Here is a 26,243-nt window from a genome sequence, read left to right as displayed (position 1 = left end):
CCAGGCGCGCACCAAGTTCTTGGTACACCTTTTAACGGGAAAACAACAGCCACCATGGTTAGATACATGTTATTTATAATTCATGGGCTAGTCTTTGAACCCTTTCAAACAAAACCCACAGCGATTTCTTTGAAAGAAAAAAATGGTTGCACTCTGCTCAGAACTCTTGGGTTTTCTAAGGACCCACGAGCCGCTGCACAGATAGTAAATTACCCCGCGCACCACATTTGTTTCTGATTATTTGTGTTGCAGTTAGTTTGTGAAATGAAACAGAAGAGTTTATAAAAATCCCTTATTTGGGAAGTAGGACACACATTCGACCCCAGCACTGTTCCTAGAAGGAGCTGTGCTATTCGGGAAGGGGAAAGATGAGGGGAGTCCGTGTCAAATTAACCTCCCTCTCCTTGCCCAGGTCTCGAATCAGGATCCGATAAGCGTCTCCGGATTTTGCGTTCTGGCGCTACCCACCTAATGCTCCAACTCGGATAAGTTTTCCACGGGGTGGGAGGGGATAGGGAAGGGGAAATCCAAAAAGAATTTATCCAACCCCCCAGTGGTCGTTCTCTAACTTCTCTCTCTGCCTTGGACCCTGAGGACAAAGGCGCACGAGAAGAGAAAGGTGACCGGCGGGACCGTAATGGTTGTATCCAAATAGACGGCCCTTTCCACCCAGCTCTCAGTCCAAAACAGTGGATTTTTTGTTTATTTATTTATTTTTATTTGTGAAAGAAGGGAACATTTTAAGGAGAGGCCTCTCCCTGCCTACGCTCCCCAGGTATCCATCACCCCGCTCGGGCACGCCTGGGGAGACCGTCCGGCAAGTCCAAGAGGAAGCTCAGAGCTGCGGTGACCGCGGAGCCAGCTCGGCGGTGACGCAAGGTCCAGCAGGGATAACCCGACCCGGGGCAAGAGAGAGGATCCTTGTAGATTTCGGACAAGGGGGCTGCGCTCCATTGTTCACTCCGGGCCAATCAGGGTTTGCCCATTTCCTTGCAGCCAATCCCCCGTCACCCTCGCCTTCCTCCCAAGCCACCCCGCCCAACAGCCCCCAGGTCCCCATTACCTCCCCCACATCCCCCGCGGTTCTGGGGAAGCTTCGTGACGCCACAGGTCCCGCCCCCAGCTCCGGCCCCGGGCTAGTGCGTGCTGACGTCATGCTGCGTGCGGGCCGGTGCGGAATCGCTCCTTCAACTCAGCGGGGCAGGAGGAGTTAGTTACCAAAGAGCCGAGGCTGGGCGCGCGACCCTCGTCCTTCTGCCCTGGCTGCACACTTTGCGCACATCTCTTTTCTGCATGGTGGATATTATTTTTCATTATCCTTTTCTGGGTGCTATGGGGGATCATTCCAAGAGTAAGTCTTTCTCTCTGTGTGTGGTTGTGTATGTGTGTGTGCTTAATATGTAATATTTCTAATGCAGAAGAATGTTTAGCGGATTCTACAAGTGGCTTCTATTTGACAGGACGCTGGGAGAGAAAAATCAAAACGAATGCATTTCTCCTGCAGGCCACTTATCCTTTGGAATCCTGTTGTTTTAATTTACAACTAAACATTCTTTCTCAATGTTAGGCTGCTAGGCTGACCTCAGGCTGTGAAATCTGCTTCTGTTTTGCGCTAAGGCAATTATATTTGATTTGGGGATGTGGGCTTTTTTGCTTGCGTGTCTTTCGGCTTTTCGAAGAAGACTTCTCTAGCTTGATCTGGGATATTTAAGAAGTGTCAGAGAGGACGAGAAGAGACTCCGCTGAAAGCTGATGGGTCTGTGTTGGGATTGGAGGTAGTCGCTGTAAGAGGGAGAATGTGGACAGAAATGCCGGAACATCACCGTTCAGTATTGATGAGGTGGCGTCCGCAGTGCTTAAATGTCTTTTTATTCTTTCTTCTCACCTATTAGCTTTTAGTTACAAGATATATGGATAAAACGACTGTGTCCAAATGAATTTAGTAGCAAAAAAAAAAAAAATGGGGGAGTGAAGGGGAGACAAAACCCCTCAAATTCAGAAGATTTTGTTTTTTCGTTTCCAATTGTTCGGACGTTTAGAAAACCCGCTTTTCCCTGTAATCGCAATTCTTGAAAGGGAACGAGGGAGCGAGCGAGTTGGGTTGGGGCTGGAGTGGCCGAGGCCCGCCCGGGTCCGGGCAGCCTGGCCTGACGCGGGCCCCGCGCCTTTCCTCGGCAGAGAAGCCCGGGACGGCCATGTGCGTGGGCTGCGGGAGTCAGATCCACGACCAGTTTATCCTGCGGGTGTCGCCCGACCTGGAGTGGCATGCCGCCTGCCTCAAGTGCGCCGAGTGCAGCCAGTACCTGGACGAGACGTGCACGTGCTTCGTGAGAGACGGGAAGACCTACTGCAAGCGGGACTATGTCAGGTGAGGCCCGCGAGAGCCGGGGCTCAGCTACCGCCTGCCGGGGCTGGGGCTGCAGGCGGCGGCTCGTCTGCGCTCCCAGGCCTGGGGAGAAGGCCACCCCCCACTACGAACGTGTGCCGCCGTGCGGCGTCTGGGCCCGCGAACTCCCCGAGGGCCGGTCCCCTCCAGCTCCCTGTGGGCCACAAAGCGTCCTGGGCGCGCGTGCCCGGAGCCCGTTGCAGCCCGGGAAGCGAGGCGGGCCTCAGGCCCCTGGCTGACCCCGACCGCGCCTTGGGCCCGCAGGCTGTTCGGCATCAAGTGCGCCAAGTGCCAGGTGGGCTTCAGCAGCAGCGACCTGGTGATGCGGGCGCGGGACAGTGTGTATCACATCGAGTGCTTCCGCTGCTCCGTGTGCAGCCGCCAGCTGCTGCCCGGCGACGAGTTCTCGCTGCGGGAGCACGAGCTGCTCTGCCGCGCAGACCACGGCCTCCTGCTGGAGCGCGCCGCGGCGGGCAGCCCGCGCAGCCCCGGCCCGCTCCCCGGCGCCCGCGGCCTGCATCTGCCAGGTAAGCCGCGCGCGCCGGGTCCGGCGCCGCCGGCGCCGTTGTGAGTGCGTGCGTGTGTGTAGAGGGGTGCTTGTGCTCCGACAAAGAGTTGTCACTCGTGCGTGGTTCCATTTGCCAGGACTGTGTGCTTCTGTGTGAGTGCAGAACTGTGGCTAGGAACACAGCCGAGTGTATGCCAGGGCGGGGGGTGGGGGGGGGGGGGTGGGGGGGGGGGACACAATGCGTTCCTGGGTCAACATAAACCGGGATTGTGTGCGTATGAGTGAGTGCCTATGGGGGCATTGTGGAGAATTGTGTTCTCCATGATCCAGAATACTGGGACACGGGGCTAGGAGAAGGAGGGTGAATAACAGAAAACGAAGTGGTGTCTGTCTGGGGAACGTGTATGGGGAATTTCAAGCAGTGTGTTGGTATTGCCAGAGAGGAAAGATAGGTTTGCCTGGGGGTATGTGTGTAAGGAATACAGCTCCCATCCTAGAGCTGGGCCTGAGGTCAGCCAGCCAGAAGGCTAGCTAGCTAGCCACCCCAACAAAGAGTGGTGTCTGTGTTGGTGTTCTGAGGCCCAGTTTGATGAACAATTTAGCCAAGTGCTTCTCCGGGAGGAGGGTGTGGCGGCACAGTGGACTTGGGATCACAGAAAATACTCAGGGGATGTTCTGGGTCCTAATCAGGAGCTGCCCAGAGATGGGGTCTGAGTGCACGTCAGTGGTCAGGCATCGTGCCTCAGGCTGGGCAGCTCCCAGCAGGCAGCCACAGACTCCAAGCACCAATCTCTACACCAGGCTGAGCCTCTGGGTGCTGTGTGGTCTTGTAATGCTCCTCCCCTCTCTGGTCCTCGGTTTCCCTCCCCTATAGAGTGAGGAAATTGGGCTGGATGGATATTTGTAAATATTTATCCAGATCTAGTTATGCCTGCCCGGGAGATAAAAATTCAAACAGTGCGGCATGTCTCCATGGGTGTGTGGACCTGGTTTGGATGGGGGTGTGAAACAGGATGAAGCTGGTGTTGAGTGCACTCCATCTCGGGTCTCAGAGGGGCTCCCTTTTGTTTGTTGCGGGTTTGGGTTGCGGGCCGCGGGCATCAGGCTTTATTTACCCGGGGCTGAGAGAACCCCAAACCAAGCGGGAATGCTAGCGGCTGCGCTCGGGCCGGGAGGGTGAGCAGCCTTTGGGCGGGGGAACCTGGAGCCTTGAAGGAGGAGACCCGGGAGCTGAGGCCCGAGGGCTGGCAGGGAAGAACGTTCTGTCCCTGGAGGCCCATTTGCGCTCCAGGTCGGGTCTTCGCGACCCTGTCCAAGTGGTCTCCGACGGAGGAGGAAGGGCTCTTGCAGGCCCCCAGGAGCGGGAGACAAGCCCCCTAATCGCGTAGCAGCGCGGTGCTCCGGGCCCTCGTCGGCCCCCTTCCCCCTCCAGAGTCCCGGGAGCTCCTCCTTCCTCTTCCTCTGAAACTCCGACTTCTTCCGGAGGGCCTCCTTCGTCCCGCAGGGCCCAAGCGGGCATTCCTAGGGTCGGGTAAGTGGAGGAGGCACAGGCGGGAGCTGCCACTCCGGTCCCGCAGCGGCCTGGCGCAGGACTCCCACGCCCTGCTGGCGCTCCGGGGACCAAGCTCCGGGGCAGCCCGCTCCGGGAACTGGGGAAGGGACGAAAATGCACGGCTCCCTCCGGGTAGGACGCACAGCTGGAAAGGGAGACGAACAATAAAACGAAGTCACCGGAATCGAAGAGAAACGAAATAGGGCCTGGGAGGGCTCGGCCGCCGCAGGGCGGGGCACTGGGCGGGCGGGTGGCGGCCCGGCGCTCACCTCTGGTCCCCATGTCCTCGCAGACCCCGGGTCGGGCCGGCAGCCCTCGCTGCGCCCGCACGTGCACAAACAGACGGAGAAGACAACGCGCGTGCGGACGGTGCTCAACGAGAAGCAGCTGCACACTCTGCGGACCTGCTATGCCGCCAACCCGCGGCCCGACGCGCTCATGAAGGAGCAGCTGGTGGAGATGACCGGCCTGAGCCCACGGGTCATCCGCGTCTGGTTCCAGAACAAGCGTTGCAAGGACAAGAAGAAATCCATCCTCATGAAGCAGCTGCAGCAGCAGCAGCACAATGACAAGACGGTGAGGGACTGTGCACCGGAGGAGCGGGTCGGGCGGGGCCCCGAGTTCTGGGCGCGCTCTGGGGAGATCCAGGGGCAACTGGATTCTCCAAATAGCGTGTGTTTGCGAGTTCAGAGCAAGGCTTGCCTTGGGGATTAAGGCTGCTTAATTATGGTACCCTCGGTCGGATCTTCTTGTCCCTGCGACAGACCTGAGTTGGAGGCGCAGCTCCGAGCCCCAGGCGGCGTGGTTATGCAGCGCGTGCTAGTCGGGGCAGGTTGTGTCGTCTTGGCGTGGCTTGGTTTGGACACTTTTCCTCGCAAAAAATGGGCCCAGAGACCTCGAATTCCTTTGCTCTGTTGGCCCCACTTTTGGCTGGACTATGGTGGAGGTTTCTGGGTCCGGAGTATCTTAACTGGCAAAGGAGGACTACCTGGTTGTGGTGTTGGGGTGCCTCCGCCAAAACCGCTTCAGGCCCCCAAACCCCTTCAGGCCCCAAATCTCGGGCCAGTGCCTGGGGCCTCAGTGTCAAGGGTGTGGTGGGAGTCGCAGGACCTAACTTGAGCATCCCTCACCCCCACTTCTGCTTGTCCCTCAGAGCCTCCAGGGATTGACCGGGACGCCCCTGGTGGCCGGCAGCCCCATCCGTCACGAGAGCGCTGTGCAGGGCAGCGCAGTCGAGGTGCAGACGTACCAGCCACCGTGGAAAGCCCTCAGCGAGTTTGCCCTCCAGAGTGACCTGGACCAACCCGCCTTCCAGCAGCTGGTGAGGTCCTGCCCCACCCACCCGGGCCTCAGGACTCGGAGGGGTGGGATTTAGCTGTTTGATCAAGGTGGGAAGGAGGGACTTCTCAGGGGATGAGGGGCTGGGGACAGATCTAGGCAACGAGAGATAAGGGGATAAATAAGGGGACTGCAATAGCACCTCAGCCCATAATTCGCTCTTAACCAGGTCTCCCTGGATTAAAGCACTCGCAAGGGAGGTCGAGGGATTAACCAACCCGAGCTCCCGCCCTAATACCCCAGCGTGCGCTTGGGGACCTGGCCCGCATCTCCGAAGGCCTTGCTCCCAGCCAGTGGCTTGTCCCTAAGGGACACCCTCGAATTCAGAGTATGCGGCCTGGGAGCAGCAGCTCCAGTGCCCCTTCACCTGCCTCTTCCTGGTGTCTCTGCATCCTCAGGTCTCCTTCTCTGAGTCTGGCTCCCTAGGCAACTCCTCCGGCAGCGATGTGACCTCCCTGTCCTCGCAGCTCCCGGACACCCCCAACAGCATGGTGCCGAGTCCCGTGGAGACGTGAGAGGACCCCATCCTCGCCAGCCCGCGGACCTCGCATGCTCCCTGCATGAGATTCACCCATGCTCAAGCCATTCCAGCTCCGAAAACTCTCTCGCCTTTGTAATTATTATTGTTATTTAAAGAGAGAGGACAGAGAAGCGGTCAGGACAGCCCTAAGCTCCAGGATACAACCTGCTTTCACCAGACCGGAGAGCCCTGCTCCAAGAACTTTTATTTTTTCAAAACCAGAATTTGGGATTTACTAGCGTTAGCTCTGCCCTCTCCTCTTCCCTCGCTGCGCGTGGCCAGCGCAGCTCTGTCCGCGCCCCCTACCCGTGAAGAACAGGCGGGGCCCATCCGGCGCTGGGCCACCCGAACTCGTTCAGGCGGGCCCCCACCCCAAGCCGGCCCCGCGCCCCCAGGCAGCTTTGCCCGGGCTCTAAGCGGGGACGATTCAAATGGAACAGACAATGAATCCCCAAAGCGCATGATTGCCGCAAAAAAGTAGAAATGAGACTTTCCTTGAAAATGTTTTAAATTATCAGTCGACGGAGGACAGAGTGTGTGAGCCTTTGCCGAACAAAACGTAAGTTATTGTTATTTATTGTGAGAACAGCCAGTTCACAGTGGGATGGATATTTTGATCTTAATAAAAAAATAATAACCCGATGCGATGCTGCTCCTGTGTGCTGTGGGCGCAGCGGGAGGGCCGGACCCACGCAGGTTGGGGCTTGGAGCTCGTTTCAACGAAAACACCGCCCGGCGGAGCCCACCGCGAGGTCCCGGGGGGGGGGGGGGGGGGGCCCGGCTGCTCGTGCCCGCGCCTCGCGCGCCGCCCCTCCGGGGGCTCCCGCGCGGCCGGGGGCGGGCCCGGCGGGGATTGGGCGCTGCGCGGGGGGCGGGGCTGGGTCGGTGCGCCCCCCGGCGGCCCCGGCCGGGGCCGAAAGCGCCATGGCCCTGCGGGAAGCCGGCGCACACTCCCTGCTCCAGGCCGGTGTCGGCATTGCCCACCCTCCACCCCGGTCCCCTCGCGCTTCGCGGCCGAAGCCCGCGGGGCAGGTGGGGAGACCCTCGTTTGAGCGGGAAACCGGCGACGCTCGGGTGGCGGTTGTTCCGCGGGCTCCAGCCTGCGGTCAGGCTCGCGAGGGCGTCTCGTTCCCTCGGCTTTGCCTCTGCTCCTGGAGCAGAATGCAGCCTCGTGCCCGCCAAGGGCCGAGGCGCCTTCCCTCGCTGCATTTTCGGCCGGCGCACTCGGGCCCTGCCGGCGCTTTTTCCCGACCCACTGCCCCGGGCACCTCGCCGCCTGCCACTCCCGCCAAGCCGCCGAGCAGGGAGCCCGCGGGCCCGGGGCGAACAGGGGGTCTGTGACGGCTCACCCTCGGCGCTGTCCCCAGAGTGGATGCGCGACGTGATCAATCTCGCTGCATTTATTAATTCCCCCGTCTAGACAGAGGAGAAGGCCGGGCGGCGGCTCCTTATCTGCATTTGGCATCACCTGCAAACGATACACTGAAGGAGCCACAACAAGCCCCCGCTAGGATCGCGGCTGCCCGGGAAAATAAGTCCACCCAGAACCAGTCTGGCGTGTCCTTGGTTTATTTTCTTTCCAGACCCGAAATGTAGGCGGCGGGGGATGGCCCGGGTGGGAGGGGGCTGGGAATGGCCCCTGGATATGCCGTGCCCAGGTCACTTGGTGTGACATTTCAAACCCCTGCGACTTGTTTTCTTGAAAACGGGCTTTAGTGATCGCAGGAAATAAGCGAGAGATACTGAATCTCCAGCAGGCCCCCGGGCAAGCACAAAAAACAGGAGGCTCAGGTTTTACCCTTAACAAATATTTAACCCTTTGGCAGCCTGGGACAGTTCTTTCCCTCAGACCAGGCCTCACTTGGTGGACTCGGGAAACTGCCACCCTACCAGTCAATCCACTACTCTTTAAGGATCTCTGGCATTGGGTTTCCGTTTCCTTGTCCCTCGAGATAAATGACCCACAAGTATATCCTTCTTTGTCCAGGATTTGTTTTGAAAGACGGAAATGTCCTGAATAGGGGATAGCTCAGGTAGAGTCTGGTTAGGGAAGACGGGTCTGAGGGCCAGCTGTGGTCGCTGGATAAAGGAGTCCGTGCCTTCTGTTCGGAAGCTTTGGGGGGCTTGGATGGCCAGAGGCCACTGTCGGTTTTTCAGCGGAGCTGACGGCAGGATTCCATCACCGGGTCCCTTCCCCTCCCCGCCCCCATTAGAAAAGGAAAGCTGGAAGACTGGCAGTCAATTATTGAAGGAAAATGGGAGGTGGGAAAATCAAGACAAATTTATATTTTACTTCCTCAAAGTCAAGGTGATGCTAGCACAAAATTTGAAGAGAACATTCCCTTTCTTTGGGATTTAGGAAATGGTGCCGCAAACTTAGAGATAAGGGAAGAGATCTGTAGGGTTAATGAGGACCAGCTTTACCTCTCAAGTGCCTAGAAACGGTTTTAATAATCAGGGTTAGGTTCTTTGAGGCTTCGCTCCCTTAACTGAGACCATTTCCTCCCAAAGAGAAATACAGATATTTCCTCTTACCTCCTGACTGGCCACTGGGTAGTATGCTAAACTTCCAAGAAATCTTAATTTTAAAAACTTCTAATTAATCCAGTTTATTGGGTTTTGTCATTTTTAAAAAGGAAACAACAGGTTCTTGAGTAAAGAATTTCATTAATGTTTATTGTTAATTAGCTCTGAATTTGTGCTTTTGACAGACTATTTTAATGCTATGAATGGAAACATCTGCTAATTACAGTAAACTCTTATTCTTGGATCAAATATCTAATTCCTCTTTTTGATATTTATGTGAGTGTGCTGATTTTGAATATTGGGAAGTTACCCAGATAAAAGTGGTTACTGTGTATCAGGATGCCTGAAGCCATCTGTATTACTGTATAAAACATCATAAGCTCTTCTCCTGTAGTTTGCTGCTAGCTGCCCAAAAGGGAGGACTGTTTCCCATGTGGGTTACCAGGGAAAGGCTTTGACTTTGAAGACTTATTGCAATGGTCACTGGTGAGGTGTCAGATCTATGGTTGGTTAGTTACATTAATAAATATCAGTTTTACTGGTTCCCAGGCCATCATTAAACATGTTCTGTAATACAGTTGGGATTTCCTTGTAAATTAAATTACCTGTAACAATTACAAATGTTGTATTTTATGTTTACTGAACTTTGAAAGTGAGACACCCAATTGTGTGGTAAAAAGTCAGTTCAATAAAAAGGGGCCATAGGTGGAAAATGGGAGTTATTTAACTAGATTCACATTAGAATAATATTTTTTTCCAGAAGACCATCTAATAATTTGGATAACCCTATGTAATAGAGGCAGGAAAGGGATTCCCAGAGATGGAAAAGTTTATGGCCATTATACCACAAAATTTAATACATATTGAAAGGCTGCACAATTCTGGGAAATTCAGAGTCCCTGTGGCAGTATTCCCAACGAACTTTAATATTTAATGGGTTGTGGAACAGAAATCAGCCTTTCAATTTTGAATGTGGAATGGCTTAAAGCTCAGAGCTGCAAACACTGGGTTTTAAGTGAGACATCATCTAAGATTGTTCTCTAGAAAATGTTAAGATTCTGCCACTGCTGCCTAGGGGAGGACATACATTGCCACACATTTAGTTAGCTGTGTTTTCCCATACAAATGATCACCAAAGAGAGCAAGAGAATTAGCTGAATAGCAGCATGCTGGAGAGAGGAAACAATGAATGAATAATAAACTATTTGAAGAGAAGTTCCAAGCAGGAAATTCAGAGTTTATTAAACTGATGTAGGGAAGATTAGAGGCTTTTAAATATGGGTCTGATTGATGTAAAGGTAAACTCTCCTCAGGATACTGGGATTCAGTGCAATAATGAGGATTGGGTGACCAATTACAGACTAGCACCTTGTTGAGAGAGCCCCTGCATGAACGATGCAGATAAACGCAGTTTTTCTATTGAAAAAGCGCACAAGGAAATACTCATCGGGATCCAGATGTGGATTTGGGGTTGGCTCAATTTATAAAGCAAGTTTGGGGCCCCTCAGCAATCGGGCCAGAAAGGCAGGAGTGCTAGGTGAGTTGGGCCTTCGGATTAGGGCACCTCAAGGTCAGGCGCTGGCGGGGGGAGAATGAGTCAGGGAGAGAGCGGACGGGCAGTTCAGGAAGGCTGAGAATCTCCTTCCTGGGAAACAGGATATTTAAAGGGGTGGTTTGAATACAGAAGGCAGGAGAACCCTTGTGCTGGGGAGGTGGGAACTGGGAGAGAGAAGTGGAAGAATAGAGTGAGGAGTAATCCCTTTCCAGATTATTGAGAACCAAGAATTTAGAAGGCTGGCAAGGAGTTCTGGAATTAAGGACCCAAGTGGTTTTCCCAGCTGGGGAAGGAAGGAAGAAAGAAAGGGAAGGCTGGTCCGGGAGGTGAAGTCCGGACCTAGGTTCAACGGGGGCGACGTTCGGGGTTGGGGGGGGTCACAGGGTCCCCGAGTGTCTGGAGCCAGGGAGAGGCTCCGGAACTTCGGGCAGGAAGCTGCGGCTGCGACATCCTGTTGAGCGTCCAGGATGACGACGAGCCCTATCGGGCTCCCCGGAAAGCGAGCTGCCACCGGGAGCAGGAAACTCAGTTGGGCAACCGCGTTGGGCGCTCAAATCTCACAGCTTTTTCCTATTTGGCTCAGATTCTGGGCTCTGATGCCCGAGCGAAATTGTTGCTTTTGCTCCAGCTGTGCCCATTCGCACCGTCAGCTTTACAGGCTGGACCCAGCAGAGGCCTTTCGCCTGGGCCCAGCGTGATCCACCTGTGGACCCTCAGCCTCGGGAGACCCGGGATGCGGCCCCGGCCGCAGGAGAAAGCCAGTGGGTGGCACTCGTCCCCGCAGACTGGGAACAAGATGTGCCGGCGCTCTCACCTGCGCGCCGCGCTCCCCCCCCCCCCCCCCCCCCCCCCCCCCCCCCCCCCGCCCCGGTCCCTGGAGAGTTTAGAAGTCGTAAAACTCAGGGGAGTTAGAGCTTAAATCACTCTGTCCGCGCGGAACGCGCCTAAAAAGAGGCAACTCGAGACGCGCAGAAACCGTACGGGTCGCGAGGCGCCGCGCAGCTCCAGGCCGGATTCTCGCAAACTCCCCAGCCGGGCGGAGCCCGCATTCGTCTCCATCAAACCCCCTCCCCTCCCGGACGAGGGGGGCAAATGACACCATTCAATTAAATGTTTAATTGCGAATTCTGGTATGGTTTCTGGGAGGTTAATCACAGCTGTCTCAATTATTTATGGCTTTCTGGCAAATTTCCGACTAGATAAGAAGTATATTCTATTGTGAAGCGTCTTGCAGGAAATCTTATAAATATTTGATTATTCCTTTCAGCTGCTGCAAGGATTCTGCGTTCACGCCCCAAGACGCGCTGGGGGAGCGGCGTTCGGGAACTCCTCTCCCGGTTGGGGCGCCCCGGGCGGGCGGCTGCTGGTCGCGGAGAGAGCCGGCCGCCGACACCTGCCTGCTCCCCGCCCCGCGCCCCTCCCCCGCCCCGGGCCGCGGAGGAGCCCCGGCAGCGGTCCGGGAGGGGGGTGCGGGCGCCGGGGCCCAGCCCCTCGGCCTCGGGGCGCGGCGCACAGCCCGGCTTGCCGCGGTTCTGCGCGCGCCGCGGCGGGGACCCGGATTCCGGGTCCCGCACCTCCGGCCGGGTCACCGCCCGAGTCCTGTCGGGAGGGGCTTCCCGAGAGCAGGTCCCACTGGCTCGGGAGCGGGTGGCCCCCGCCCAGCTGCCCCGGCGACACTCGCGGGGTCGGGGCCCCAGCCCGGCAGCGGCCCCGGCGGCCCGACGTGCGGAAGACGCCGGGGTCGCGGCGCACTGGGGGGAGTTCGCCATTGATTGATTGATTGTTGGAATTTTTGAGACCTCTTTATTTTCTCCCGATTTGCAAAGAAGTAAAAACAGCATACACGTAACTCAGCAGCTTTGTGAAGCTCCAGAACGAAGTGTCCTGAACATTAGGTAGGTTAAGTAAGTTTGCTTTTAAAAACCCATGAAACTTTCGTATTTTCTAGTCCTGGCCCCCTCCTCCCCCGACCTCCCTATAGTCTGGTCTCTGACACATATTCAGGCCACTTGTTTTCCAATCACATCTTTTTTCTTGGTAGTGTTTGATCCTTATCTGACAGAAATTGTTACAGATGTCACTCAGTGAACGGCTTAGCACTGACCATCGGCTTAAGGTGGAGAAACGACGAGCAGGAGATCGGAAAACGTCTACGTCTCCCGGGCTGACTTCTCACGTTCAACGGGGAGCGGTGCACAGGGTCGGTTACAACTTTTACTCAGAACACTTGTGGCCTTCTGTTTTACTTTTACTTCCGCGTTACTTCACTTCACAATTATTGAGAACATACTTCAAGGTGATCCACTATGGCTGATCTTTTTGAATTGCTAATGTTTATTCTGGAGAATAATTTCAGTTCCCCAACGCTATGGGAGGTTCTCAGTACGGTCTGCCCGGAAGAGTTGGGCCGACCAACGAATACGATGCTCCCGGCTCATTTCAAATAGCCCCCCAAACATATTACGCAATTAGAATACCCAAGTGTTACAAACACCTTTACTCCACACCTTAACAAGGGAAATTTAGAGGTTAACTTTAAGTCTTTAACTAAGAGACTCCCAGAGTTGGAGTTAACATTTTTCTTTCAAATTTGTACTACCTTAATAAGAAAAGTCACCACTGCAAACGGAATAAGTTATTTTATTACAAGAACAAAACAGACTTGCTAATTTTGTCTAATTTCACCCATATGACAAATGCAAAGTATATATTATCATAGGATGTAGGTTACTGAACTCCAAAATATTGTGCATAAGTGAAATAAACTCAACTTGCAGAATTAGAACATTAAAGTATCTACAGTCATTATAAATAGTGCAAAGTATATACCGTATCTACAGCGGGGGGGGGTATAAACATGTGAAAATGAGCTTCTTACGGAACAGTCAGAACATTTGTTTGAACAATTTAAAATATTAACAAGGGTGCTCAAATACAGAACTAACGAAGTCATTTATTTTTTCTCCTTTTTTAAAAAAAACTGTCGAGCTTCTTCCCAGGCCGCCTGAGGAAATCTGTTAGCCAGCTCGAGATAGTCTTGGGAACCAAGGGATTTTCCTGAGAGGAAAAAAAGAAAATAGTTAAATTCTTTGAAGTTTAAGCAACTGAAATTATTTTGATATCAGACTACAGAATGGAGACATGCACTTCAAATAAACCATGATGTAAATTTATATAAAGAAGGTAATTGATCTATATCTACCTACAGCATAATATATATATATGCACATTTTAATCACAATTTATTTGTGATTGCTTCTAACATATTCAGATATTAACCCCTCTGTAAAACATTACAAAAAATTGTTTTTGGATTCCAGAATAAGAAAATAGGGGAAATAAGTATGAACAAAATAAAATGACAGATATTCCATTCTTAAGATAGGCTTGAAATTGTAAATCTGTATGTAAACTTGACGTTTGTCACCTAAAATAGTCTAATTTAAAATATTTTAAGTATAACTTTATAAAAAAGCTCAAATCTGGCATTCAGTCATCTGACAAAGCAGAGGGAATGAGTCAGAACTTTATTGGTTATTGATGTAGGCAAAGAAAACAGTCTCCTGCTGGGCAGTGATCAAGCAGCGAGTATTTGAACACCAGAACTCTTCTTTAGCAATAAGAATGTGGTGCTACCAGGCGCTACTTTACACTTACAATGCAGAGCTTCACCTGGGCCATGAACTCAAAATGCCTTGAAACATTTTATGGGGACTAAATCTAAGCAAAAAGGGAACAGACGTCCAAAGTGCAGACTGGCACTTAGTGTGGCATAATCATTTCTTTTAAACCAAGTAAGCATATCAGGAGTTGTCACTAATATAACGATGACCCTTTCTGACAAATGCAGAGAACACGTCCCCATTTGCTGTATTGTGGATTAAGCCCACTGTAATTGGGGAAAGCATGGACGTCAGAGAAGATGGGCCCTTGGAAAAGAAAGTAAGTTGAAACTCCCACAGGCCTCAGCCCACCAAGCAGACAGGCAGTTCTTGGGACTCTGCCTGCCAGATATGGAGCAAATAGTGACTCATCCTTACAGCCAGGAGAAAGGAAGAAAAAAGAATGTCTATACTTCTTACTGGCAAAAAAAAAAATTGCTGTACAATTAAAAATGAATACGTTAGAAGATTTTTCAAGACATTTTCATATATTCAAAATTTAAGACATTGTTTTATAAGAAATAGTAACAAATTATACTGATTTCTCCCACATAATCTCCAACAGCTTAAAAAAAAAAAAAAAAGGGCTGTGAGGAAATCTGGGCAGACCTGAACTTGCACACAAATTCTGGCTTAGACAAAGTATACCGACAGTGATGTTGACTGGAATTTCTGAAAAGGGCCATAGCTTTCTGTTTACTTCTCTGAATTCCTGAATCAATAAAACATGACTTTTTTTTTCATATTGTTACAGCTTTATGTTCTTTTCTATATACTTTTCAACACCTGCCTCCTATAGATAATTGGGGCCCGTGTGTGTGTGTGTGTGTGTGTGTGTGTGTGTGTGTGTGTGTGTGTGTCCAAGGTCACTCCCCACCCCTCCATGTAAGGGCCAATCGGTGGGTGCCCTGGAGGGTCCGGCTGGGAGTGGGCCTCTAACCACTTTAAAGACTATCACACTAATGGAAGAATTGGGGAAAATCTGTATTAGGGTCTCATTAATCAGAGATGCTGTCCTGACAGACAAAGAGCAACTTGTACTTCTCAATTACAGTGTGTATAGAATATTTAAAAAAGTAAAAATGCACTTTAAAATTCTACATCTCCAGCTCTGATCATAGGAAACACCTCAGCAGGTTCACTACAAGAAAAAAAAAACTTGTAAATCTTTTGGCCCCTGAACTCTTGCTAATCTGATGGCTTTTTCTCCAAGTAAAACAATTTTATACTTTTTATTTTCAATAAAAAAATTCAAGTACTTGAATTTAGGAGGGAAAATATGGGCTACTATCATTAATAATTTTATTCTGAACACAGATAGGAAACCAAACTGATGTGATTTTAGCATTTATGTGAGGGAATGTAGGCCATGTAGAATGATCTGCTTGTCTCCTGTATTATGAAGCAGCTCTTTAGTAACTATTCACCATTTATTGTATCTTGCATGAGGTGAATATAAATTACATAAAGATGTTTTGTGCTTTTCTTTTACTTCCACAGATTTCTCTGTCTATTCTGATGCATTCATGCTTGATAAGAAAATTTGTTTCTTTACTCATTGAAATATACTTGCTATCCGGATCTCAAATGTTTTAGGTGATGTAATAAGTTGATTTCTGTAACAGCTCCAGAGGGTGGAGTTAGCAACATGTCTGTTCGGCTAACAAACACACGGCATTTCATTTCAATAGAGACGTACCTTTGGGCTGATAAGACTGGTTATCTGCCTGACCTGGAGTCTGTACAAAATCCTGTGTGAGACAAGAGAAGTGTTTTTATACCAAGGCTAGGAACAGAGAATTTCACTGAGGGCAGCTTTAAATATGCTTCTGAATTCTGAGACAACTCTCTTTGCATATTCGAATACTTTGGAGCCCAAATATAAAAGCTTAAGAAGCTGATGTTCAGGTTCTCTTAATTTAAATCAAATAGGGATGACTCACGTCTTGCTACAGATCAGCAGGGGCTATGGTGCTACCTACTGTAGAAACTACAACTTTATTTCAGCTAACTGAAGGCTTTAGCCAGATTTATTATCCTAAAATATTGACAGGTTTTTAACAGTTTTAAAAAAAGCATAATTCTAAAAGCCCTTATATATTCTGCAGCTAAATCCTAAAAGTCGAGTAATTTTACTTTTAGATGGAAAGTGAAAAATATCGTACATAATATGTAAATTTTTCAGAAACCTATGACAAACCACCGGCTCCTATTTTTAGTATCATTTTCTAGTGGCTATTAATAATCTAACACAGGGGAACTTCCAAGAACCATTCTATAAACTAAAATCTAATATATATTCCTTCCCCTGATAATAATTACTTTTAGAAAAAAATCCTGATTCAATTTCACTAATCTAAGAAGCTATCCCAAATAAGAAATTTCTGTAACATGTACAAGCTGTGTGTCCAAACGTATGTTAAATGTGTTACATTAAATTACATTTCAGTGTGTGTCAGAAATACTTTAAGAACAATACGAGATGAAAACAACTAATATATATGTTCTTTACTTTAGATTCTGATATCATTTGTATTTTTATAAATTATTTTCCAAGCAGCTGAAAATGTAAGGGACTAAGTTGGTACAGAAGCAAGACTGTCCTTGCTCAACCATCACTGTCTTGGGTGAGGCCTCTCTGCCCATCACCCCCCTGGTGGTCCCCATCCCTCTTCCCTGCCTTCCTTTTCTGCACAGCGCTTAACGCCATTGGACATGCTATTTGTTTGACTTATTTTTGTTTGTTTGACTCTCCCTACTTTAATGAAAGATCTATAAAGGCAGGAGTTTTTATCTGTTTTTTTGATTGCTGTATTCCCAGCGCCTAGAGCAGTGCCCAGTACACCAGAGGCACTCAAAAATTACCTGTTGAATAAGAGAATGAATTTTAAGATCACAGTCTTAAAAATCCTCTATACTGTATTTTCTATTTAATTTTTAATCATAAGTCTTTAAGAATATGAGAATTCTTAAATGTTGGTATGATGGTTATGCAAGACTTTATTAAGATTTTAATTTAACCATAAGATTTTTTAAAAAAAATCCATACCCTACCTGTGGATCTGGATAGCTTTGACAAAATTTTCAGAAAATAGAACCCAGATTCAAAGAGAACAACTAAGCTGAAAGTAGACATTTCTAAACACAACTGATCTAGTTGTGTTTACTAACTGATCACCTAATAGAGGATAGTTTAAAAAATGTAAACCACTAACTGCTATCTAAGGTGAAGAAAGCTTGAGTCTTTAGCCATCCCAACCAGCTGGGCAGGATCGCATCCTTTCAACAGTGATATACGTATATTAGCCAGAATAAGGAACAACACTAATACAGAGCTCTGCTTTCTGTTTCATTATTACGAACAGAAAACAGTCTGTTAATCACATGTATGTCATGGAACAAAAACACACTGGTTTTTATGGTAGAACGTTTCAAAGAAAATGGAAGATTTTCAGCAATTCAGGATTAACTATTAGCAACTGTTAAAGAATAGCCCACTTGATTTTCTATTGTTAGTTGACTGAGTTAATTTAGATGTGGAAACATTGCTTTACTTTGCTACAGCGCTAATTCTGATTCCCATCCTATAGACTTGAGCTGGATCAGAAAAATATAAGGCCATTCTTACAAGCGTTAGAGCTTTTTACAAAGCAATATAACAGGGTTTTATTACACATACACACATGTGCATATGAATCATACTTATTTAAAAACTTACAAATCAACTGAAGTTTTACTTGATCTTTCTTCTGCAATCCTTATCTATTCCCTGTAGCTAGACTAAAAGCTAGATGAATGTAAATGCTAAAGCCTTAAAGAAGTCTGGACATCTTTTTAAAAACATTTCCTTGGTGTGGGTTTACCATTTCGTCAACTGAAAAAATATCCTTTTCTTGAAATCCTCCACGTAGAAGTTATACAAAACTCAACCCCAGTTTTACTACCCTCATATTTTAGAAATTAATTTTCAAGCACAGAAATACGTGCAAAATTTAAGAGATACTGTGGATGGCAAGAATAAACAGCTGGTTCACTTTTACTTTTCAACTGCATTAGCTTACACATAAAGCCAGAGGATCAGGCATAAGACAGAAGGTACCTGAATGAACGTGGCCAGTAAAACACAGCTCATCTCTTGCTCCAGAATGATCTTGTTCTGACGGTTGTTATAACAAGCAGCGATAAGTGAAGGGAAGAGCACTTTGATCAGCCGTGGGTCACTGAAATACTGGAAGGGCAGCTGGCAGAGCTTCTGCAGCACCGTGGGGTGGCGGCCAGACTGTACAATTACCTGCAACAGGAGCGAACCTAGGTCAACTGCCAGAAAGCTGGGCCCGCCCTTCCTCCTGCATCCCCCAACAGTGTCTGGGAGAGCCATGGAGAACAGGCGGAAGGTGTGTAAGGGGAGAGAGAGAGAGAGAGAGAGAGAGAGAGAGAGAGAGAGAGAGAGAGAAAGACTCCGAACTCCTAAGAGATATTTGAAAGGAACAGAAAGTAAAGAAATCTCATTTCCTAACTTAAGGAAAAGATCCCCAAAGTTCTGCAGCCATTTATACTCCACAGTGAAGAGCAAGGCTGCCATGGGGAGAGGATACCTCTGAAATGGATTCAAGATGCACACTGCTTTAACAAGCGCCTGCCCCCATCCCCCTTAAAGCGGAGCAGCCCTATGCCCTGAAACCTGCAAAGAGCTCGCTCAGAAGAAAGATGCCCTCTCTTACCTAGCCTCAGCCCGCCGCAGTCCTTCCCTAACCTAGCTCCTGACAGACCTCTTCAGTATGCAGATGAGCCCTTGGAAAGAAAAGGGGACTGACTGTAAGGGGAGTGGGAAGTTTCAGCAAGCACAGGCTCCAAAAGATCCTTCCTCTGATCCAAACTCCTTATCTGTGTTTCCATCAGTGCCATTGAGTCTAAAAGGAGAATTGTTTAGATAAATGAGACTCTTGTCTTGAAGCAGTCTAGGTTTACAACTGTGTACATTTTAAGAAATGGGGCAATGCAATTAATGGGCTTGCAGGGAAGCCCTCCTAATTTACTCCCTAGGCCTACATGATAAACTAAGAAATGTCAAAATCAGGTCTGTTTCAAGTAACCTTGATTAGACGGTTCTAATACGAAAGAGCTGGGTGACCCAAAGCCCACTTCTTGGTATAAGAGGAAGCTCACAGAAAGTTAGGAACACTGTAAAATCTAAGGTCAGGACTGTAAATTGTACTTGGAAAAACATAATTTTACAGGTACACACCCAGACAGGACTGCATTCAAATTAAAACCAGAAGGACAGAATGAAACAGCAGAGGCAGCAGAAACATAAATTACAGGGATTTACAAGTTTTCAAAGTACTTTTAACAATACTTTAAGAACACACTCTCAGATGATAATGCAGTTTGGTTTAAGAACAAAATCAACAAAGTAATAGTTCACATATTTTAGTTCAATAGCTAAAATGACATCAAAAACCTTTAGAGAATGTTGATAGGGACTTGTTAATACCTTCAAATCCAGCAGGAATTTTAAAGACTCACAGTGTGACAATTCAGCACATGGCTATGTGCTGCCATTTCTGACCACTGGCTGAGAAAAATATGTCCCATCATCTATTTTACTGATAAAGCATTTACTTAAAGCTTTATTTTAATTATTAGCTACAAATTTTGTAGCACAGCCAAATGACCACCACTTTAGAATTTATAATGATACCATTATTCCAAGTCTCTTTTCCCCCTTGTCCAAAAATGAAGCGGAAGTTTTTTTCTTTGGAACTTCATTGTTAAAATGCTATTATTGGAAGATTCACTAATTGCAAAGATATTAAACCGGTCAGTCTGGCTGGCACAGGCACAATGGTAACTTGAAGACAACTGCTGGTTCCTGGTAAATGAGCACAGAACGTGCAAGCTTAACGAGAACTTCCTCCCCCTGGACCCCTGACCCTCACTGGGCTGCAGGAGAGCCCCTCAGGGGTCTGTCATTCCCGTACAGGAATGGAGCTGGCTCTTCCTTGCTTGTTGAAGGAGTGAGTTTACAGAGGTCACAAGCAGTGTGGTGAGACGACCTGCCAGAGGCCACTACTTTTAAGTCCCTGTGGTGCAGAAGACACAAATGGATGTAGGAAGTTTGGTCACCTTGGGTAGGGTGTTCTACCCACAGGATCACCCAGGATAGAACTTAATCAGGGTACAGGTTAAGGGGTCTGCCAGGGGTGCTAAGAGCCACACCCCCTGGCTGGGCTGTGAGCCAGTGGGACAGCTCGTCAGCACTGTCCTTAGAACCACATTTCAGACATTGTGGGAAGATAGGCTTAGGAAGTCTAGGAGGGGGCCAACCTGTAGCACTGAGACTTGGTGGGCGAGACCACTCCTGGGTAATTCAGGGGGGCTTTTGGTACAGGGGGGTGGCATTTTGCTGTCAATGAGCACAGCGGAGTGGTCAGCTGCAGTAGGCTCAGCACTTCCCACAGGGGCAGGGAAGCAAGGCTGGGGTACGGAGAGCATCACCTTGCCACCCAGGGCCTTGTGCACCTGGACAGAGTTGCCTGAGAGGCTGTGGACAGATCAGGGCCTGAGGGCAGGGCTCAGGTTTATTTCATCCAATCATTGGCTCCCAGGCCTTGGGGTGGTCAAGTGTCACCATGAGCTGCTCAAGCTTTCCAAAGTCAATAGAGAGTCATCGTGGAATATGAAAGTCTTGGCGAATGAATGAAATGGAAATAGCTAAGAAAAATCTCAGATTTACAATGAAGTTTTCTCTCTCTGCCTTCCAGGTGGAGCTATAGCTAAGTCAGTAACTATTGGTCTGTCACCTTTCTCCAGACAAGCAGCTGCTGATAAGGCCTAAGGTGAGCACCACCCTGAGCCTGGCTAGGCCACCTGCCCTTCCTTTCAGGGCACACAGGCCAACACATCCCCATGGGGGCTTCCCACAGAGCTCCTTTCCAGACCAGTGCCCCAAGAGAAAGGAGGCGCCTGGCTGTAGATTTCTTTGGGGGTCATAGTCATCAGTTAGATAGCATGTAGGGAGTTGGTATGGGTTCATAATAATGAGAAGACCCCCCCTCTCCAATATGATGTCCACTTCCAGATGCAGAGCAGGGCTCCAAGGAAACAAGGGGAATTTCCAGCAACATTCAGATCAAAAGAAATTGAAATTGAACTTTCCACTTGCTCTTAGGTGCAATCTTAAAATAGGTACTAACTAAAGAGCTGGGAGGCCTGGGTTCCTGCCTTTACTCTGGGCACCAACTCGCTGTATAACCCTGGGAAAATGGTTCAATTTCTCTGGGTTTCGAGGTGGAGAATTTTTTCAAAAGTAAACTTTTCACCAAAGTATAACATACATGCACCTCTCAAGTGAATCGCTCAATTTTTATAAAGTGAATATGCCTGTGTCACCAGTACCCAAATAAAGAGAGAATATGACCAAGGGTTTTGGATCCTTAAATATATTCCTTCTCACTCAAAATTAGATTCCTAGACTTGGAATTTAAGACAAATCATACAGAAACTATTTGGCTGTGCTAGAACATAAGAGAGTACTATATGCAGCACGGGTCCCTCCTCTGGTCTTCTCAGCAGAGGCCAGCGGGCATAATTCCATCATCAAGGAAGGACATCTTTTACCCAAATGCCCTGGTATTCACCACTTTTTTCTTCAGTATAATTGACAAGGGATTGGGGGAATGAAGGAGGGGGAGGGACACCCCCCCCACTCCCTCTCCGTTTTGGAACTATCAACAGTTCTGGGAAGAAGGGGCTTTAAAAGAAGGAAAGTTACATGCTGCCAATGTGTGCTACAGCCTGGTGGAGGGCCAGGAGGATCTGAATGCTGTGTTAAGAAGGAATCTAGTAAAAAAAAAAAATTTTTTTTTTAAAGGAATCTGGACCAGACAAGTGGATGTGCTGATTCTTTCATCTGCCGACCTCTGGCCACTCACCAGCTCCAATCTTTGTGCGTTCTACAAAGTAGAGAGTATAGGTGAAGTATAACTTGGTGCAGTGAGAGAGAGCCAGGAGAGAACTCTAAATTCAGTGGACATTTAGTGAGTGCCTCCTGTGTTCAGTGCTATAGGAACACAGAGAGAATCCATGCTTTAGTTCTCCGGGAGCGGAGGCATGTACACAAATGATAGACTAATACAAAGGAGACTGGCTCATCAGACAGGAAAGGACAAAGGATTAGGGGACCTCGTGGGAGAGAAGGGTTACTCCTTAGGTGAATGTGGAAGGCTGCACTGAGAAGGTGGGTTGGACCTTCAGGGCCAATCGGTGGAGGAACTTCAGGTGGAGAGAAACTCCCAGATTCAAATACCAGCCTGTTTTAGTCTGTTCAGGCTGCCATAACGAAATACCATAGACTGGGTAGCTTAAACAACGGAAATTTATTTTCTTACAGTTCTGGAGCCTGAAAGTCTAAGATCAGGGTGCCAGCATGGTCGATGAGTGCTCTCTTCCTGGTGTACAGACCAACACCTCCATGAGTCCTTGCCTCGCTGAGTGCACACGAAAAGAGAGAGCTCTCTTCCTAGTCTTACAAGGCCACCAATCCTACCTCATTAAGACCCCACCCTTATGGCCTCATTTATCTCCAAGTACAGTCACATTGGGGGGTTAAGGTACAAAATATGAATTTTGGGGGACACAACTCAGCCCATAGCAGAGCGCTAACTGATTTCTCATTGCCCCTGGCCAGAACAATGTTTCATTAGAAAGACTAGCCTCACTAACCAGGTCTATTTCAGAGTTGATTGGGGATCAATTGTCTCTTGGTGGCTATAAGCCACACATCTACAGGCTCAAGAGTGCTTGCTGTTGGGTAGCCCTGGGCTCTGAGGCTAGCTCTGGTCAGTTAACCAATTTGAGCCTCAGGGTTCTTTCTATAAAATAGGGATAGGTATTCTGCACAGCAAAGGAAACAATCAACAAAACCAGAAGACAACCTACAGAATGGGAGCAGATATACGCAAATGACATAAGGGGTTAGTATCCAAAATGTATAAAGAACTTATAGAGGCGCCTGGGTGGCACAGTCAGTTAAATGTCTGACTCTTGATTTTGGCTTGGGTCATGATTTCAGGGTCCTGAGACTGAACCCTGCTTTGGGCTCCTTGCTGGGCATGGAGCCTGCTTAAGATTCTCTCTCTCTCCTTCTCCCTCTGCCCCACCCCCACTCCCGTTCGCACATGTGCTCTCTCTAAAAAAAACAAACCAAAAACCAAACTTATACAACTCAACACCCAAAACCCAAATAATCCAATTAAAAATGGGCAGAAGACACGAATAGACATTTCTCCAAAGAAGAGACCTGAATGGCCAACAGACACATGAAAAGATGCTCATAATCACTCATCATCAGGGAAATGCAAACCAAAACCACAAAGAGATATCACCTCACACCTGTCAGAATGACTAAAATCAAAAACACAAGAAATAACAAGTGTGGGCAAGGATGTAGAGAAAGGGGAATCCTTTTGCAGTGTTGGTGGGAATGCAAACTGGTGCAGCCACTCTGGAAAACAGTATGGAGGTTCCTCAAAATATTAAATAGAATTACCATATGATCCAGTAATTCCACTGGTGGGTATTTAGCCAAAAAAGACAAAAACACTAATTCAAAAAGATATATGCACCCATATGTTTATTGCAGCATTATTTACAATAGCTAACTTAGGGAAGTAGCCTGCATGTCCATCAACAGATGAATGGATAAAGAAGATGTGGTGTATATATACAATGGAATATTACTCAGCCATAAAAATAATGAAATATTGCCATTTGCAAAAATGTGGATGGATCTAGAGGGTATAATGCTAAATGCAAGGAGTCAGTCAGAGGGACACCTTTCCCTGCCCTGCTCATATTCTCCCTCTCTCTCTCTCAAATAAATAAATACATCTTTTAAAAAAATTATTAAAGAAGTCAGTCAGAGAAAGACAAATACTCATATGTGGAATTTAAGAAAGAAAACAAATGAGCAAAGAAAAAAAAAAAGACAAACCAAAAACAGACTCTCAACTATACAGAACAAACTGTTACCAGAGGGGAAATGGGTGGGGGGATGGGGAGGTAGGTGAAGGGGATTAAGAGTACCCTTATCATGATGAGCACCGAGGAATGTGTAGAATTACTGAATTGCTATATTGTACACCTGAAACCAATAGAACACTGTATGTTAACTACGCTGGAATTGAAAGAAAAAAAAAAGAGACAGATGGCAGCCTTCAGGGTTTAGATGAGCAGCAAGTGAGACGTGTCTGTGACCATAATGTGAAAAACAGTATTAGGTATGAGTGTGTGGTTAGCTCACTGGTTCTGATGCCCCTAAGTCTTCTCCTGCTGGATCTGGCTTCCATATACTTGTAGGACCCTAAGTCCCCTCCCAGTATGAGGCCTAATGAATGCTTTCCATCATCCCAGCCCCATTTCTCCATAAGGGCCACTCATTGGAATGGGGGTCTGGCGGCAGCAGGCCCTGCATTCTGGCTGGGACTCCTCAGCAAGCTTCATGCTACCTGGGAAGCCGTTGCTGGCCTCTGCTTGGCCCTGCTTGCACAGGAGAGAGCTATGCAAACAGAGCTGGGGATGCCAGCCAGGATCTTGTGGTGGGGGTTAGGAAGTGCATTCTGACAGCTCTGAAAAGAAAATCCCAGCCCAAGCACGATCCAAGAAACAGAGGTAAGTGGTACAGAGAGAGAGAGGCTTAGCTAACTCTGTGTGTGTGTGTGTGTGTGTGTGTGTGTGTGTGTGTGTGTGTGTGTGTGTGTGTGTGTGTGTGTGTGTGTGTGTGTGTGTGTCTTGAGGCTGTTGTGCTAGACTTACCAATCTGAGAACAGAGCAGGAAGGGCTAAAGCTAACAGGCTTGTGCTGTGGGCTCCTGATTCAGACCCAGGATGAGCTTCTCTTGAAGCACTTAAGGAAATCCTTAAGCCCAGGAAGTCTGCCCAGGCAGCACAAGCAGAGACAGCCTTTCCTTTTCAAGCCCAAAACATGGCAGCAGCGATCACAGTGTAAGTGTGTTTAGCTTCATTTCCAGATGCAAAAGGGCAGGTGGGCCCCACTGCTCTCCTGGAGGGCGAGGCACGTGAGAGTTACTGGAATGAGTGAATCAAAGTGACAGGGGGTTCCTAGTGAACAAATTCATCTGTGCCTGGCCTTGGGGAAGAATCCCACTCTATCTCTTCTTATTAGGTACAGAGCCCATTTTCTGACTCAGAGGGTTCAATGGTCTTCATATCATGTTGCCTCAGGTCTGCATATGTTGTCCCTTGGTATAGAATGAATGTTTGTGTCCCTCCTCCACTCATATGTTGCAATCCTAACCCCCAGTGTGATGGCATCAGGAGGTGGGGCCTTTGGGAGGTGATTTACGATGACAGCGATTGAGCTCTCACGAATGGGATTGGTGTCCTTATAAAGGAGACGCCAGAGAGCTCTCAGGGCGTCTTCTGCCCTGTGAGAATACAAGAAGCTGGCAGTCTGCAACCAGCAGGAGAAGACTTAGGAGCAGCAGAACTGGCGAGCTAACCACCAGATCTCATGACCTCAGAACCCAAGCAGGCTGGCATCCTGATTTCAGACTTCCAGTCTCCAGAACTGTGAGAAACACACTACAGCCCAAACTGACTACTAACACATCCCTAAAGAGTGAATTTGGTGATAAGCTGTCTTCTACCCTACAAGGAAGTTGGGCTTGGGGACCTCTCTCCTTGGCCTGGTTATAGGGGCAGGTCTGGAAAAGATCCAACCCCCCCTTGCCCCCCACCATGGGTCGTGAGTGACATTGGTCTCTCATTTGGTGTGAAGGAATCCAAAGTCTTCTACGACACTGCATTGCTAGGACCTCAGCAACACTGACCACAACATAAAGCCTATCACTGGCAGAGATGGTACTCAATAGTTTATAAAGCCCCTCTGCCTACATTGTCCCAGTCTCTGAACACTCTCTGAAGTGGGCAGACAGGGATGACTATATTCTTTTATAAGAAGAAATCTAACACTCAGAAAGTTCAGGAAGACTTGCCCCAGGCACCCCAGCCAGTCACTGGTGGAGCTGGGCTTGGAAAACTCCTCTGAGTGGCAGCCTCTCACCTCCCAGGCCGGTCCAGGGCTATGAGACTCCTGAGGCCACCCCTTCCCGGGCACAGGGACTCTCTGTCGCTGGGCCGGAGTTCATTCCCACGACTGGCTGCCAGCCAACTTC

General features: G+C 48.7%; 2 protein-coding genes across 5 annotated transcripts in view; one reads left to right on the top strand and one right to left on the bottom strand.

Moving 5' to 3' along the window:
• Positions 1-1,200: 1,200 nt before the first annotated feature.
• On the top strand, positions 1,201-6,882 carry ISL2 (ISL LIM homeobox 2). Its single transcript, XM_025883648.2, has 6 exons — positions 1,201-1,351; positions 2,179-2,368; positions 2,651-2,913; positions 4,739-5,022; positions 5,600-5,767; positions 6,183-6,882. Exons 1-6 carry the CDS (start codon positions 1,294-1,296, stop codon positions 6,297-6,299), a joined length of 1,080 nt encoding a protein of 359 aa, XP_025739433.1. The 5' UTR covers positions 1,201-1,293; the 3' UTR covers positions 6,300-6,882.
• Positions 6,883-13,318: 6,436 nt separating this feature from the next.
• The window catches only part of SCAPER (S-phase cyclin A associated protein in the ER), a 539,023-nt gene continuing 526,098 nt past the window's right edge, over positions 13,319-26,243 (bottom strand). For all 4 annotated transcript variants that reach the window (XM_025883907.2, XM_025883909.2, XM_025883908.2 and 1 more), the window contains 3 exons: positions 18,147-18,338; positions 15,747-15,798; positions 13,319-13,442 (listed from right to left, as the gene is read on the bottom strand). In XM_025883907.2, the coding sequence (XP_025739692.1) occupies positions 13,339-13,442; positions 15,747-15,798; positions 18,147-18,338 (348 nt within the window). In that variant the 3' untranslated portion in view covers positions 13,319-13,338. The remainder of the gene's footprint in view (positions 13,443-15,746; positions 15,799-18,146; positions 18,339-26,243) is intronic.

The sequence above is a fragment of the Callorhinus ursinus genome, unplaced genomic scaffold (assembly GCF_003265705.2).
Source record: "Callorhinus ursinus isolate GAN/ISIS: 27379988/994484 unplaced genomic scaffold, GSC_fseal_2.0 scaffold25, whole genome shotgun sequence".
NCBI lineage: Eukaryota > Metazoa > Chordata > Mammalia > Carnivora > Otariidae > Callorhinus > Callorhinus ursinus.
The sequence above is the reverse complement of the archived record's forward strand: the minus strand, read 5'-3'. Positions and strand labels throughout refer to the sequence as shown.

Coding starts and splice junctions, on each gene's coding strand:
- ISL2 (XM_025883648.2), top strand. CDS start 1,294: ATGGTGGATATTATTTTTCATTATCCTTTTCTGGGTGCTATGGGGGAT. Junction 1,352..2,178: donor TATGGGGGATCATTCCAAGA/GTAAGTCTTTCT, acceptor TTTCCTCGGCAG/AGAAGCCCGGGACGGCCATG. Junction 5,768..6,182: donor AACCCGCCTTCCAGCAGCTG/GTGAGGTCCTGC, acceptor CTGCATCCTCAG/GTCTCCTTCTCTGAGTCTGG.